The sequence below is a fragment of the Ochotona curzoniae genome, unplaced genomic scaffold (assembly GCF_017591425.1).
Source record: "Ochotona curzoniae isolate NIBS_2020 unplaced genomic scaffold, NIBS_Ocur_1.0 scaffold_2587, whole genome shotgun sequence".
Classification (NCBI taxonomy): Eukaryota; Metazoa; Chordata; class Mammalia; order Lagomorpha; family Ochotonidae; genus Ochotona; species Ochotona curzoniae.
In genome coordinates, this window is record NW_024467096.1 from 29,140,343 (window position 1) to 29,157,577 (window position 17,235).

The 17,235-nt window shown below is 47.7% G+C and overlaps 1 protein-coding gene across 1 annotated transcript; it reads right to left on the bottom strand.

Moving 5' to 3' along the window:
* Positions 1 to 2,557: 2,557 nt before the first annotated feature.
* CLDN11 (claudin 11) lies at positions 2,558 to 16,807 on the bottom strand. The gene is made up of 3 exons (XM_041002950.1): positions 16,582 to 16,807; positions 12,819 to 12,983; positions 2,558 to 2,954 (listed from the first exon to the last, which is right to left on the bottom strand). Exons 1-3 carry the CDS (start codon positions 16,805 to 16,807, stop codon positions 2,722 to 2,724), a joined length of 624 nt encoding a protein of 207 aa, XP_040858884.1. The 3' UTR covers positions 2,558 to 2,721.
* Positions 16,808 to 17,235: the final 428 nt, after the last annotated feature.

The window sequence follows — 17,235 nt, forward strand, 5'->3', positions numbered from 1 at the left end:
TGTCATTTTCCAAAGCACTGGGCTCACTCTCTTTCACTGGGCGGAGGTTTGCCATCCTGTAAATTGTAACTGTCAGGTTCAAATGGAACTCCAGGGGGAACAGATAAAAATCATGAAGATGGAGTTCCCCCAAAATGCTTACTGAGACAGATCCTACTGCCGTACAGCCAGTAGTCACACATCACAATGCAGTCTTTGAAACGTGGCCAGCATGGGGTGAGATGTGATATCAGTAGAAAACACACATTGAAATTCAAAGAGTTCATGCAAGTCATGAACCATCCCACGATTCAATGACATACGGAAATGACAACGTTCTGGATACAGTAGATCAAGCGAGAAGTACTTAAATTATTTTCCCTTGTTTACTTGTAGCTGTTTCATTGTGGCAGTTAGAACATTTTAACTTATGTAGGGATGGTGCTGTTCTAAAGAATGATCTATTATCAGTTTGATAATAAACTCTAACTCTAGACTTATGATCTACAATACGGGAATCCCTAATCAGTCAGGCAGTGGTCAGCTAGGAGACATTTGACGGTCCCCGCACTTCAGGGGAAACACACACATACACACACACACACACACACAAAGCAAACAGATCAGGGAAGGAACAAGAGGAGTGAACACAACATGTCCACAAAAGAAGAGAATTGCATGTGCCATGCTCCTGAGTCACGCTGCTGATTGTGAGGCAAGGGATCCTGGGACCTACAGTCTGTGTTTGTCCCCACAAAGAACTTTTGCTCCATTCTTGTTCATGATTTGTTATGCCCAGACATGTCTTAAACACCCAGGGTGTAGCATCCAATATAGACACATGATTTGTACCCTTGATCATAGCTCAAGCAAACACTTCGGTCAACACGAAGATGTTTTCTGCATAAGTAAGGTTGAAGTGTTAGGAGACCAGTATAGTCTCCTCATACATAGAAATGATTACAAAGTGACTAGCCCAAATGGATTTTTCCAAGGAGGAAATGTTTGCCAAGTATTACATGGCCAGCTAATGAAATTAGTATTTTATTTGGGGTCTGCCAAAATAGACTGTAATCTGTTTTCTCACAGCAAGCCCATAAGTTCACAGAGTTTCTAGACCAGAAACCAAAAAGCAACTCAACGTGTTTTACTCAAAAATTTCTAAACAACTACATATAAAAGGAGGTATTTAGAAAGCCATGGAAAATGGCTTTTACGAAAAGCTAGGCATGGTTCAAATTGTTCTACATCAAAATGAGCTTATCTTTGAATTCTATTCTCCATGAACCTTTCGTAGTACCTCTTTACATGTTTGAACAAAACACATTTGGGTATTATTGCTTAAAATTCCAGTACAATGCTTACTTCTCCCTTTCTGGGCAGCCAGTTCCTTTACTAAGTGTTGGAAGTCGACAAAGGAGTTTAACTGCATCGTGCTTAAAACTGTATCTCTGGATGCTTCCACTTACCTATGGCTTAAACGTTGCCTGAAAGTAATTGCATCTAAGAAACTTGGAAGCCATCTAGGTTATTATGTTTCGCACCACCATGATACAAAAAACAACACAACCTTTTGATTATGCAGGGCAATACCAAGTGAGTTACTCTTGAATCCTTGACCAGATTCCCAGTCAGCCATCCGCAGAACTTTGAGATATTTTTAAAATCAAAAGATGATCTCTCGATACGACAGACTATTGAAGGCCGGCTTTGCAGTTTGTTATTTTATTGCACAGATTTCACTTAAAGAACAAAAGGCACCATCAGTGTTTGGAGAGCTTGGGGGTCTCGGATACTGACCTGCCATCGGTACCTACACCCGCACAGAGTCAACAGAACAATGGACGTTAGTCAGCACCCTCAGAGATGGCTAACAACAGGCAAACAGAATGGGGGAAAGCTTTCAAAACGTGTTACACTAAAGCGTGTGCAAAGTGTGCGATTAAAAACTACATCATCCAAACCTGGAAACCAAAGACAGTCTGTGGCGTGTTAGCTGAAGTTATCCTCACTTGTACTGTTATTTATGGCATAATTAAAAACCGTGTGGTTCATTTCCTTCATATAGATGAGTTGAGAATTTCAGGAAACTCGTGATTATAAAAAAAAAAAAGACCAATTTTGAAAAAAAAATATGTACAGATAAATGTAAAATCCCAAACTAAAAAAACATCCCCGCCCCTTGCCCTCAACTTACAAAAGGAAATTTTCCCATGGAAAGAAAAAGTTCCACCGCTCCCCTCCCTTGCACCCTGGGGCCCACATTCTGCAGGGTTTTTTTTTTTTTTTTTTTTTTTTTTTGTATCTCTTAGAAGTAAATGACCTTGGGGCTCAAGAGCAGGCTGGAATCAGAAGCCTGTGGATGAAGCTCCCATTGTCATCTGTAACTGTTTGAAAGGCGTCTTTTACTTCTCTCCCCCACCCCCACCCCACTCAGCACTGTTTGCAAGACATTTCAGATTTAGAGAGAAACAAAATATTTGTTTTAATAAACAAGAAAGAAATGCCCAAGAGAAGAGCAAAGGCCATGAGGGAAAGAAAGAAAAGAAAAAGTGTGGACGCTATCTGAGCTAGAGATTTCTTTTAAGACAACCAAAAGGTCGGGAGTTGAGGGTGGTGTTAAGACTAAGGCAGGCCAGGCCTTTCGCTAGCCCCTCCGGAGCCTGGCGGAGGAGTGCGCCCCTCGCCGCCGCGGGCCCAGCCAGCCTCTAACAGCACCTCGGAGGGCCGCCCGGGGCTGGCTTACACGTGAGCACTCTTGGCGTGCGTCGGGGAGCTGGAGCCCGACGAGTAGTAGAAGCGGTTTTCCCCGAACGACTGGGCGTCTCCGGAGCAGCAGACGATGACACAGCCCCCGACCAGGCACATCACAGCCCCGATCCAGCCCGCGTACAGGGAGTAGCCGAAGCTCACGATGGTGGTCTCCCGGTGGGCGCACACAGGGAACCAGATGGTGGCGACGATGGCGCAGAGGGCTGTGGAAGACAAGCAGAGAGCGTGACCGGCGTGCCCACCGCGCCTCAAGGCTGCAGGTGGTTCATTCGCTCCACCACGCACACTCAGGAAACACTCAGCCAGGGGAAGAGCAAACAGGCTGGCTGCAAACTTGTGTCAGACTACTCGCACAACAGGTGGCAGAAAGGAGAGAATCCCCTACGAGAACACATAGAAATAAATCACCGACGGCCAGAATATCTTTGTTTTTGCTTGCATATTGTAACTCTGCATCCATAGTTAGAAGTCTAGCATTACCACCTACTTCTAATGATCACTTCCCATGTCCATTTTGTTCCAGGTTCTGAATCCCCCGCAGGCAGGTGCTGGGTCTCTACGTTTGTAAAGCCAATGTTTTGCTCAGTCCCAGCCACCTGTATAGTAGCTGAATGGCTGAGTGACCGCGGCTATTTGGAAATGAGAAAGAAGACAGTACCCACCCACCCCCACCTCAATTTTACACTTCTTTCTCCAATTTGGTTAATTCACAGTGCAAAGACCTAGAAAAGTTGCAATATCAGCTATAAATTTGAGTTGGCATGTTATTGTTCACAATCTCAAAATCCCAACTCGCATATGTAAAGAACTGAAGGAGCGTCTGGTGGTGGCATTAGTCGCGGGGGTCCTGCGGCCTCGCACCAGTCAGTGTAACTTCAGATCTGGTTTGTATTGTATACAGTAAAAAAAGTAACCTCCTTACGATTGCTTTCTCTCTCCCTTCTCACCGAAGCATCCCAACAGGCAGGAGTCTAGGAAGACTTAAAAAAATTATTTGGAACTTCTTAAACCAGCCCTGACTTGTGCAGCCCTGGTGGGCAGAGAGGCTGATGACCTGAAATTTGAATTTTAATTAACTTTCATTTCAACAGCCACCCATGGCTAGCAGCTACTGTACTGAACAACACAGCTCTAGAAAACATAATTCTGTTGCCTCTTTTGGTGCCATCTGATTTCTTACAACTAGAAACACAATAGAAATTTTAATTACAACTTTGTGGGCCAGAAGTTGGATGCAGTAGTTACAAGGCACTTGGGGCCACATCCCAAATCAGAGTGCTTGGGATGGAGTTGCCTGCCGCCTCACTTCCAATCCAACTTCCTGCTAATGCTTCCTGCTCGGGTGGGAGAGGTGGGCAGCAGGTGGTGGCTCATGCACTGTGTCCCTGCCACCCACAGGGAGACCCAGATGGAGCCCTCAGCTCCCGACTTTAGCTTGGTCCAGCACCAGCTATTGAAGGCATTTGGAATATGAAGACCTCTCTCTATCTCTTCCTCTCTCTCTCCCCGCCTCCTTTCCAAGTAAAATGAAAACATTTTTTAAAGAGTTTTAGTTGAGATAGCATATGAGATTGGCAGATATAAGGATGATAATGAGGTTTTCCATTCCGAGAAAAGCCATCAGCAAATTCAGACAGATCGTGGCATTGCCAGGCTGGTGTTTGCCACCTAGGGTACCCTTAGAGTACCCTTCTCACTTCCAACTCAGCTAACTTTCTCACTTTTATTCATACTGAGTCATTTTCTAACTTGCCCTCCATGCCTACAGAAAAGGAATATAATTTATCCTTCACATAAATGCTGGGTTCTAAACTGAAAAAAAGATTTACCTCTTCCCCATTTTCAAAGACATTTTCAATAGCCTCATAGCCTACGCGTAAACTAAGCTTATGCCCCAGGCTTGGTGCAGATACAGGGAAATAGAGGTGATTCCGATCCTAAAAAGTATGGTTCCCAGGTAGAAGTCAAGGGGAAGAGCTTTGGAAGGGTTCTGCACTGCTCAGATGGCCTTCTAAGAACCTGGCATCGGTTGTGAACCACTCACACAGTTATGTGGCACTAAACATCAAGTACTGAAGAAGCTAGCATCTCCTCTGACATGGGTCGCACATCAGTGGGCACACTGGTTTGCTGTGATCTTCATTGTAACTCAGTAAGGCACCCAGAAAAGCTTTTCTCTGCACCAGGACAGGGCACCAAGTTCCCTCCCCAGAGTGTTCTAGCCAAAGAGAACTACCGATTGGATTCCCCACCCCAATGTGCAAGGCAGGGGCACAGCCCTGGCACTAAAAGTGTATGTTCCTTCTGCTATGAGCAAAACCAACACCCAAACACTCAGGCTTACTTATGGGGGAAAAGTGGGCACCAGAAAGATGAAACTGATTTGGTTCAATCCAGCCAATCTTTCTCAGGAACAACTGGCAGGTTTCAAAATGGCTCACGGTTCAAATTAAACTTTGCATTTTCCAGTGGCTTTGTACTTATACTCTTCACTGACACAGACACAAGAAGCATTGCTCCCATTCCGTGCAAACCACCTAATTTAACCTCCACATTTGGTTTAGATGTTATAAAATATGACAAAAAAAAATCACTTCTAAGTTAATTTACTTTTTTCTTAAACAAAACAATCAAAGTTATCTTTACAAAGAAAAAGACTTAGTCCCAGTATTCCAAAAGCAACCATAGGTAACAGCAAAACTCATGTTTTGCATGAGTTAGATTTTGTTCTAACATGACTTATTTTAAAAAAATGAAACCATGAAAATGTCTACACACTTGGACAATGAGCATCATAGGTCTGGATGGGAGATCGGTTAAAGAAAAGACAGATGAATGAGATAGTCCTATTCAAATTCTCTTTTCCCCTGCACACCTAGCAAAAGTGACAAGCATCATCAAGTTCTCACGTGACTTTAATATGAAAGTCACAAACTCGTGATTTACTTCATTAGGGATCCACGCAAAGCAAGGCAAATGAGTCCCAGCAGGCACTTTATTTCCTAGCAGATAAATGAACTCCGGGTGGAATTCCTGTGGCTCCCGGGGATAAACCACATCAAAACCACCGAAAAAATGACAGACCACCACACAACAGGAAAGGAAATGAGAGGCACAGTGGGAACCGTGACCCGCAGCTGAACTCAGGACAAAAATGTTTGGAAAGTAAAACGGGAGAATTTACTTGATTTCAACAATGGTTGAAAAGGAGAAAGGGATATGTTTTCACCAATAAAGTTGAAAATACAAGTCAAATAAAGCATGAAATATTAATACAACTGCCAATCATGTTTGGCTTACTCAACCACCTATCAGGCCTGCTGGGTTTATTTTTGTTGGCCTCCCCAACACCACCCCCCCAAAAAAATTAAAAATGGAGCTCAAAATGGTTTTGTTGTTTGAGCAAAATAAAATAAAGTTTTTCTTAAAATTCATACTTATCTCTAAGTTAAAGACCATTCAGGAGCTATCTATCCTTCCTATTTTTTTTAGGTCATGAGGATTTATTTTTAAGTCAAAACTCTAAAAACAAGACAGGAACTTCAGCGCTCATCTTTTTCAGTGTCCTGTCCTATATGCACCTGCAGGAGACACAGGGTTTTACTACCTGTGGCAGAGAAAGCTACTCTGCCACTTGTCAGGAATCTTCTTAGGTTACAAAGAAGGAGACGGAAAAGAACACTTCATTATGTGGGTCACAGTCCTCCAGACTTGGTCCTCTCCTAAGCAGAATCTCTTGCTCTTTGGAGAGCAAGTTTCAATTGACATGCTACAATGCGGTCTTGAGTTGATGGGATGGACACCCTTTGCTAAAAGGTGATAATGATCTTGACTTTATCAAACACAGAAAACATAACATTTGCAAAGTTCATCTTAAGACATGAAAGGCAAGTGGAGCTGGCTTTGAATCTCTTAAGGAGACTAGTTAAAAAATGTGGCAATACGTGGATTTAAATAGAGACAATAGGCACTACACCTCATAAATACACACAAGGATCAGAGAGCAACTAAACACGCTTTAAGTGGCCCAAAGGGGGAAATACAGAAATATGATGAAGTTGAATAACACGGGTGCAGGTGTGTTTTCCATTTGGAGCTCTGCTCTACGAGAGAGAGAGAGTGAGCGTAAGACACGACTCACACCTCCAGGGACAACCCTTTCTCTCTCCAATGAGCCTCTCTTTCCAGGACTTGCCACTTTCAGTGGCAGTCACCGAACAGACTTTTAAAACATTGTCTTCCAGACAACTCAGTGTTTTCATTAAAGGCACTTAACTTACTCACAACTCTAGTAACACCAGGGAAGATCTTCCTCGATACGTTAATAGCTTCTAAAACCCTGGGACTGAATGGAGTGAAGAGCAGAAACTCAAAACACACAGGCTAGGAAGGGTCTGGACTTCCCTCAACTCTTCCTCTGATTTTTGTTTGGGTTTGAAATTTCCCACAAGAAAAACTTCTAAGTCCTTCTCCACTTCACATTTTACAATGTATTGACCACTGTCTTCAATCAGTACTGTTATAACACATACACAGAGCAAATTACAGCAATGGCTATTGTATGGGTCATATTTATTTGCTGATTTCCTGGACATTTAAAGCTAGAAATGTTTTTGGTTTTCTACTCTCTAAAATGTTGCTTTAAGAAAACACAACTGCAGGCCCTGTACAGTAGCCTAGTGGCTAAAGTCCTTACCTTGCATACACCGGGATCCCCTATGGGCTCTGGTTCATGTCCCAGCAGCCCTGCTTCCTGTCCACCTCCTTGCTTGTGGCCTGGGAAAGCAGTCAAGGACTGCTCAAAGCCTTGGGTCTCTGCATCCAATTGGGAGACCTGGAAGAAGCTCCTGGTTTTGGATCGGCTCAGCTCCAGCCACTGCAGCTACTTGGGGAGTGAACCAGTGGATGCAAAATCTTCCTCTCTGTCTCTCCTCCTCTCTGTAAATTCGACTTTCCAATAAAAATAGATATATCTAACAACAACAAAACACACGCACACAAGTGCACAGGACAGATTTCACTGCCACCAGTGACATTGCAGAAGAGATAACAGTGACAGCAACCATCCAATTGATGCAATATTCAAGGATGTTATTTTCCCAGCCTGCTTTCAACATCTCTGCCTTTAGTTCTATTCCTTGCATCATTATCTTTGCTTTCCTTTACCCTATTTGAAAGCAGCCTCATGATTATCGGTTAATTTTTTTCCATCACAGAATGTAGAGGCACGAGGGGCTCACAGAGCAGACAGTGTCGCCAATTTCAGAACAAGGTCATCCCAAATGCCACATCCCTTCCATTATCCGTGCAGTGTGAGATGTGTTTGCCTAAAGTTCAAGAGTTTAGAAAAGGGTTTTCTAACTCTTCTATTCATGCCCTGACATTAAGGGTATCACCATTAGTTCTCCACCCAAGGAGATTCCCATTTAATTGTGTGTGTGAGGCAAGTTCTGTTTATACCATGTTGGCACCCAACCTTAAATTTACCCCCAATTTTCTTTTAACCTGAGTGCGCGGGTTAAAATAACTTGTTCCACATAAGTTATTTTAACTGTCCTTGCTTGTAGTATTTCAGAAAGGAAGAAGACAGGGTTGCTTTGGGATGCAAAGTACATTTCCTTGCCTCCCATTCTTTATCCCATCCTCTAAGAAACATTGAAGCACTTTCCAAGTTGTAGTAAAAATCAGAATCCGACTGAATCAGAGCTAAGATGCAGTGTTTGCAGCAGGGTGATTCAACACGCCTTGTCATACCTGCAAAACACAAACTTCCAGCTACTGATCCCCACATTCTGATCTCTACAGAGTAAACAGAGGAACTATTTCCATTAGGCCCAGATATGATGTGGTATTTCCGAAAACACGGCATTTTCTCTCCTCTACGGTCCCCTATGCAGAGATGAACCTGTACAAATTAGATACGGTTGAAGAAGACCTAGCCGCCCTTTGGGTTACAGGCGATTTTCTCCAACTGTAATACTAGCAAATATTTGCTCAGGTTTACTATGTGCCAGACTGCATGCACTGCTTCAAAAAGTGGAAAACACTGTTTCCACTTTATATTACGTATTTAAGATATTATTCATTCAGCTAAAAACTAATAGATTCCAGATTCTGTAGAGTTGGATCTGACTCCAACTGACAAAACAATTACTGAGTACACTGTTAACCTCCTGCCTTCGCTGGGAAACATAGGATGGATGAGCCTCAGGGCCAGCCCAGCAAGGCACCTGCTGCTCCTTGGGCTGATGGTCTAGCCTAAGGAGCCCTCAGCATCAGGCCCCCTTGCCCACAGCAGGAAATCCTTACTTTGGTAACCTTGGACTCCTGGGAAGACAAAGTGCTTGTACTACAAGCACAAACACTGTAAGCTTTCAGAAAAATCATTACAGATGTGCTGATCAGGAATTTGCATTTTAATGCAAAACATTCATGATTTCCAAAGTAGGACTAGCTTATATCATTGTGTCCAGTTCCTCAGGCCCTTAAACTCTTACTCTTGGGTCCGGCATAGTAGTCTAGAGGCTAAAGTCTTCAACTTGCACATACTGGGATTCCATACGGGAGCCAGTTCTTGTCCTGGTGGCCCCACTTCCCATCCAGCTCCCTGCTTGTGGCCTGGGGAAGCAGTAGAGGATGGCCCAAACCCTTGGGACCCTGCACCCGTGTGGGAGACCCGGAACAAGCTCCAGGCTTGGAATCAGTTCAGCTCTGGCTGTTGCAGCTACTTGGGGAGTGAATCCGTGGGCAGATGATCTTCCTCTCTGTCTCTCTTCCTCTCTGTATATCTGATTTTCCAACTGAAAAAAAAAAAAAAAAAAAAAAACCTCTTGTGCTGGCCAACACTCACCCCTACCTTACCACATCACCATCCAGTAAACCCTTGGACCAGCCTTGGCCCAGAGCTGGCCTCTCCCCACCCACCCCCTTACTGAGAGAAAAAGGAACCAAGCCAGAGAAATACAAAGGAAGCTTTCACTCTCTCCTACCCCTCCCACCCACGCCCAGTGCTGTGGGGGATGGGGCGCAAGCCCAGGCCCTTCGGGCTCTGTGGCGGGAAGACCCAGTGGACATCAGCAGGTGCCACACTTGGGACCATGAGCTTTATGTTTCCAGTGCCAGCTCAACTGTAGTCAAGGCAAGCCTTGGCGGGTGGGATTGGGCCACTCAGCACCCCAATTTCCCCATGGCTTCACTCCAAGCCAACAGGGAAGGAGCAACTGGTATCTGCTACCCTGCTCCACCTTGCTTTCATCATCTGTGACTCTGCCTCTCTTTGCCAACCCCCCTTCAAAAACACAAAGAAGAAAAATTTTTTTAACTTAAAAAAAAAGCACAAAGAAGTTACAAAAAGTACTGAGAAGTTACAAACCTCTGGCTGGTTTTTTTTTCATAACCCAGATCATTCAGCTAGATGAGTCAACTGGCTTAGGGGTGTCTTTTCCCCTCCCCTCTCTTTTCTACAGGGTCCACTGGCTTGTTTGAGTGAGTTTTCTTTCCTATGAATGCCCTGTGACTCCCATATGGAAGCCAGAACATCTTCAGAGAAGCCCCTCAGACAGTAGACTTGTCCTTCAGCCCTGCATGGCTAGGAGTCCGAGAGAAAGCCCAGGCACGGGCTTGAATGGGCCAGTCTGGGATGTGATCTCTGACCCGCATCCAGGCCAGGTTCTCACTGGGCATGCACCTTGCATCAAAGAACTGCAGGTTTTACTTCCTGTCCTCTGCTAGGACTTACAGCATGGTTGTGGAGTTAGCCTTCATTGAGTGACAATGGAGAAAATGAAATTATCAAAAGGAACAGAGCTAGAAGCAATGTTGGTGTGTGGAGTCCAGGTAAGTCTGCTCAGAGGTGCAGATGTCTGAAACAGGGCTGATTCCTGCTGGGGATCCCAGCTCCCTATCCACTGCTGCCAAGCGGTGGGCAAATCCTGGGCTTATGGGTAGCCAGAGTGACAATGGAACCAGGCTTTGCCCGCTGGATGCCCGGCAGCAAGCTCTGGGGTCTTGGAGGTCTGGAGTTACTACCCAGGGACATCCATGGATAAGGCCACAGTACGTGTAGGTGAGGAATGAATCCTGAAGGACACTCAACGACAGGGCCACTGTACTTGCTACATGTGCATAAACTGATTGGGACAGCGGACTGTGTCAGACCCTGTATTGGCAAGCACACACAAGAATCAGGTCTGGGATCACCTCAGACAAAGTTTCTTTGGAATCCCCTCAACTGAATTGCTGGATCAGAACCCCAACCATGGAGAGAACTGTAGATTCCATGGTCTGATCAGGGAGTGCATATGTCAGAGCTGGGTCTCCTCAGTGACTTAGAGCATTGGACAGCATAGCCAAGTGCACATGGATGATATGGTAGTACATTGCAGTCTGCAGAGGACACCTGGTACCATAACAGAGGACAGAAAACAGAACAAATTGCTCGACTATCCCAGCCAAGTGTTGGCAGTAAATATCTGAGCAAACAGAGACTCTAAAGTGGACTATGTCAACCAGTGGATTCTGAAGAGATTTCACTGTGCTTGGAGTGGCGAGATCGGCAGTAATTCAGAAATGTGAAACTATTGAAACCACTTGAGCAGAACCCTTGGAGCGTGCCCCATACCGGGGACCCTGGAGTGGTGTCGGGTGGCTGCCCTCCATCCCAGGGTGCAGAGGCATTTGGGAGGCTGGATGTGGCTTCTCTCCTTGACTCCCCTTCCCCCCCAGTTACAGGAAAGAAAAATGGAAATGGAAATGGTGATGTCACCCGCCTTCCTGTAGCCCTAATCAACTATGTAAAAATCATAAAACATAATAATTAATTTTTTTTTTAAAAAAAAGAGAGCTGGAAGGACAGTCCCACGGGTTGTTCAACGGGGCCCTCTGTGTCAGGCATCATCAACGAAGCAAGACTGGATGCGCCCAGGCCTGCTCAGCAGCCTCAGCTGTCCCTTCCTCCAGCCCATGACCCCACCACTTTCCCTTCAACCCTTGAGTCATGACAGATTCCTCTGTGCTGAGAAACGTATCTGGTCTGGATTGGCTCCTTGTTCTTTGCGCGTATGGCCTGGGGACAAGGATTTCGTTGAGACTGGCACGAGCCATCCTCTATCGCCCTTTCTAAGCACCCGCAGAGCAAAAGGAGCCTTGCCCCACCCAAACCCTCTCAATGCCTAACCTGATGCCGGGCACACTTACTCCAGTAACACTTGCTGGAGAGAAGATCAAGTCGCCACCGCTGGTCTACCTCTCTCAATACCTTATTTCTGTCTGTGCTCTCCTTTATTTTTCTAGTCTTTCATTATTAACTGGGGTTTCCTATATTGGCTTCACCTAAGAATCACCTGGGACTCTAAAAAAAAAAAATATGCCCTTGCCTGGCCCAATCCTCAGAAAATTCCAATCCAGCTGATCCACACTGGGAGCTATGGATGCTCTAAAAGAGACTCCATTGAGGGGCTTAAACAGAGAGCCAGAGTGTGACTCATTCTGCTCTCCTGGTCTCTCGCCTAGTGACCTCCTAGCCTCAGAATCCTCCTTGTCTTCCGGGCACCTTGGATCAACTGGCTAATCCTCTGCCTCAGCATCAGCATCCCATGTGGGTGACGATTCACCTCCTGGTTGCTCCACTTCCCATGCAGCTCCCTGCTGGTAGACTGGGAAAGCAGTGGAGTATGACCCAAAGCTTTGGAACCCTGCACCTGCATGAGACCTGGAAGAAGCTCCTGACTCCTGGATTTAGATCGGCTTAGCTCAAGCCGTTGCGTCCACTTGGGGAGTGAACCAGCAGATGGAAGATCTTTCTGTCTCTCCTTTACTCTGTAAAGGTGCCTTCCAATAAAAAAAACTCTGTTTAAAGCCTCCTTGTAATTTATTTATGTCCCCCCACAGACATACCCACCACTGTCAACTGTTCATGCAATAAAACAGGTCACAGATGGTGGGGACTTCTCCCCCATGGGTTCACAGACTGCCTTTCACACTTCTGAACTCAGTGAGGCACCAAGCCGGAGGTGTGAGACTCGTTGGGTTCCCTCAGAGTGGGGCTGCCGTGTAGGAAGCTGTCTTACCCAGCAGAATGAGCAGCACCCCGGCCAGCTGGGCCCGCCGGTACTTGGCGACGCCAGGCTCATGGCCCATCCGGATGCAAGGGAGCACGGTGAGCAGCAACAGGATGGCTGGCAGCCCCAGGACGGAGGCAGCAATCATCAGGGCCCGGCAAGCTTGCACATAGCCTGGAAACAGAGCAGACAAGTGTGGGTGAGCGCACAGGCCACCTGGTCCCTGAGCCCTGCCTCGTCTGCGCTCAGCACCTCCTCCCGAGCTCCCTCTTGCCCCATGCCAGGGCTAAGGAGCTGCAAACAACTGTCTGAGATTAATGTACATTTTCAAGCTGGAAAGCAACTCAGCTACAAGAAAAGGAAGTAGAGAGACAGAAGTAGGGGCATCCCCCGATTAGACCACACGACCAAGTTCCCAGGATGAGGGGTCAGGGGTCCATTTACAATGTTACATCACCTTGTGAAAGACTCACACGAAAACTCATATCTTCTACTAAGCTTTCTCTGCTGTCCTGGTCTGGTTCTGGTGCGCTGTTGATAGAGTCTACATACCTGGGTGGCCTTGGGCAATGTCTTACTTTTCTCCTCCGGGAGTGAAAATAGCAATAGTAGCTACATCTTTCTAATAGAATTCTATTGAAAGTTAATTCAATAGAATAGAATTTGCAATGCGCAAAACAGGGTTTATGCTAGGCCCAGAATAATGACTCAGAGGCTAAATCCTTACCTTGCACGCACTAGGATCCCATATAGACACTGGTTCATGTCCTGGCTGTTCCACTTCTCATCCAACCCCTTGCTTGTGGCCTGGCAAAGCAGTAAAGGATGACTCAAAGCCTTGTGACCTGCACCCACATGAGAGACTCAGAAGAACCTCCTGGTTCCTTGCTACGGATCACCTCAGTTCTGGCCGTTGTGGCCATTTGGGGAGCGAACCAGCAGCTGGAAGATCTTTTTCTCTGTCTCTCCTCTCCATAAATCTACTTTACCAATAAAAATAAATCTTACCCACCCCCAAAAAAAAGAAAGAAAGAAAAAACACCAGAGTGTATGCTAAGTAGTCATAGCGAATTTGTTACCACTTCTGGTGTTGTAACAGAGACATCCAGTCCTTTTGTCTCCAGGTGCACCAGCTGCCCTTCTCCCTAATTCTGTGTTTTAAATTTGCATTGGATTTGAACAATGCATAGTGCCAAGGAGAGTAAGCTAACATTGGAATGTCTCTTTGCTCTCCAGAGGCTACTGGCCTCACAAGTGCTGCCCCCTACAGGCAGGCATGCTCCATCTTTTGCCACTCCCACAATGCCCTGGACACACACCTGTCTTGGTCTGCAAGGGGTTAACACAGTGCCCACACAGATGATGTAAGTCAACAGGTGTCCGTGAATTGGACAATAAGAGCTGGAAAAAAAAAAAGACTGCCTGGACTTCCTACGGATCAGTAAAGCGCCAAGAAACAACTTTAGAAAGAAGCCAATTATGTGTGCAGTACTAAAGCAAAACAAATAGACAGAGAAGATATGAGGAGGATTTCACAAACTTGAATCCATTGCTTGACTTTTAAATCTGTTTTTCATTACATCAATCCTCCAAGTTAGAGACAGTTTTTCATGACCGCTTACTGCTCTTCATTTTTTTGTTGTTCAAAGAGTCAGAGACACGGTGGCCTGAGTGAGGCAGAGTTCATGGCCAAGCCAAGAAATTAGCCCTAACTTTTGCCTCACATACCAGGACCCTTATACCAAACCCAGCCATGCCATACTCCACTCCAGGACCCAACCTGAACGAATGTGCAAGGGCTGTCTGGCCAGAATCCAGACTGCGCCAAGGCCCTCTTCCCATCGCTGCCCGGGAAAGCTAACCAAGCATGTTTCTGTTGACTTGAAGGTCCCTGGGGAAGTCACCCAGACTTTGAGGCCCAGCCCTTTAGAGGATACAGAGGGCCGCCATCAGAGATCCTGAGATGCATGACACGGGGTGTGCGTGTGTTTCGGTGCCAAGGTCGTAGCTGAAAGACAAGAAGTGGAGACCGGGGACCTGCCCTGCCCCCACGCAAGGGGAGCTGGAAAGGAGGCACTGAGCTCTGCCTTCTGGAGTGTGGTCCATCTTTGAGAACAAACTCCTCCTGCTGAGTGCTCACAAGACTTTACACAGGAGCAAGGAGGCAGAGAGTAATGCTGTGCTTCAGTCAGAAATCCATACACATACTATACAGTTTTCAGGGAAAAAAAAAAAAAAACTACCATTTGTGGTGCTTGCCCTACACCAAAGGTTTACACTTCTTGTCTCACTCAACAATCCTGGCACCCAGATGGCTGGTGGGACTTCCATTTTTAAAAGAGAACAACTAGGGTTCACGGAGATGAGCAATTTGTGCCACATCACCCAGGGCGTGAGGCCTGGACACTGTGGTCTACCACCCATCTCCCACTAACTGAGGCTGGCCCAGATCTGGGTTCACAGACTTCTATTCATCTCCTTGAACACAAGGAAAGGCAGGGATCACAGCACCATGGGCACCTGCTGTGGAGCACAGGCGAGGCTGCGCACATGCCGGGATGCAGACACAGCAGGGCGCCGTCCATAGCTTCCAGCAAAGTAAAATGCAATGGAGTAACATTAATTCGCCAACAGTGAATGAAAATAAGACAGGTGCCCTGATGGGGCCAAGCAGCAAGCATCAGGGTAGCAAGGTGGAATGGGAAACCCAAGACACTGAAGTTGGGAAACAGAGTCTCCCGGAGTCACAGACTCCTGGGGGAGAAGGATTAAGAAGTTCGTGCAGATCTTTCAATACGCATGTTTCACCACTACTAGTGAGAGGAAAGTGGGGTGCTGAAGCCAGGGAGGGCAGGAGCCTGCGGGGGCCCTATCGAGGTTCCCAACTGGGCCACCTGAGACCTCACCGGCCCCGCACCCGGGATGCCAGTAGTTTTAATCTTACCTGACACTGCGCCTGCCCGGGCGGCACCTTAAGATGGGCCGGGTGTGCAAGGGGATGGGGGAGGGTGCTTGTCCATCAACTCAGCCCCCTCCCCACTTCCAATCACAGCTGGGAGTGGGGAGGAGTGACTCCCCAGGGAAAGCCAGGGTGTGCAAGGGGATGGGGGAGGGTGCTTGTCCATCAACTTAGCCCCCTCCCCACTTCCAATCACAGCTGGGAGTGGGGAGGAGTGACTCCTCCAGGGAAAGCCAGACTTCCCGCCCCAAACAGGGTGCGGAGAGGGCCAGGGGAGCCTCCCCCACAACCACCCTGCAGCTTGCGATGAAGAGGAGAAGGAGGGGGCGAGAGTGCGGACAGGGGAAATAGGACCGACACCAGCACCACCTCCGCCCCGGAGCGTGTGGGCATCAACCTGGGATTTACTCAACTGCGAAATGTCCTAGGACATGAATCGCTGGGAGGAGGGCGCGCGCACAACTGAGAGAGCCCCAACCTCGCCAAGGCACCTCACCCGCCCGCCCGGCGAGGACAGCGACATTCAGACTGCGTCCTCCCGGTCGCCTGAGAGCTCACATCCCCTTCCCATCACCACCTTGCTTTCTCCGCACCTGCGGTGGTAGCTAACCCGAAAGCAGGTGTCCCGGGAAGAGATTTGGTCCAGCATGGGTGGGAAAATAGGAGTTCTCACAGACTGAATTACTACTCTGTCCACTAAAATCTCGAAGCGACTTGAGCAGTGAGGCCACCCCAAAATTCCAGATTCAAGAAACAAAACAAGTCTGAGGCTGAGAGATGTTAGGTCCAGAGCTAGCAGGGTGGGGTCCTTACCCGGCAGGATGAGGATGTCCACCAGGGGCTTGCAGTGGTACAGCCCCGTGGCCATGACGCAGTCCGCCCACAGCCCCTTGGAGCCCAGTTCGTCCAGCTTACGGCACGTGGGGATGGTGTAGCCGCAGGTTACCACCCAGTCGTTGGTAGATGTGGTGACGATGATGCCGATCCATCCCACGAAGCTCGTGACGAAGCCCACCACCTGCAGGCACGTGGCCACCATGGTGGCCGCCCCGACGTTCCCGGGAGCCTTAGCCTCTCACTAGTCTGTAGCGGGACCCCTGGCCACACCGCGCCTGCCTTAACCCCGCGGTTTCTGCGCGGCCGAGCTGTTGGAGAGCGACTGCCCGGGGCGGCGGCTGGTCGGGCTCGGACGGCGCGCACTGCTAGCTGCGCTCGGCGGGGACCGCGGCGCTACTCCGCGGCGCGCCCCCGCCCCCTCTTTAAACCCCGTCGCTCCGGCCGGCGAAGTCCAATCGGCGACAGCCCGGGGTCGAGCTGTCCAATCGCAGTCCAGGGTCCGAACAGGGATGAGTGGAAGGGAGGAGTAGCCGAAGGACGCCGCCAAGCCGGACCCTGAGGCTGGCAGCCAGCGCCGGCGTTGCCAAGCTGGAGGATTCGCTCTGGGCGTGCGTCGGGACCCCAGCTGCG

Excerpts from the sequence above, each read along its gene's own strand:
- CLDN11 (XM_041002950.1), bottom strand. The coding sequence starts at position 16,807 with ATGGTGGCCACGTGCCTGCAGGTGGTGGGCTTCGTCACGAGCTTCGTG. Across the intron at positions 12,984-16,581 it reads GGACATCCTCATCCTGCCGG|GCTATGTGCAAGCTTGCCGG; the intron begins GTAAGGACCCCA and ends CTCTGTTTCCAG. Across the intron at positions 2,955-12,818 it reads GGTGCTGCTCATTCTGCTGG|CCCTCTGCGCCATCGTCGCC; the intron begins GTAAGACAGCTT and ends TGTCTTCCACAG.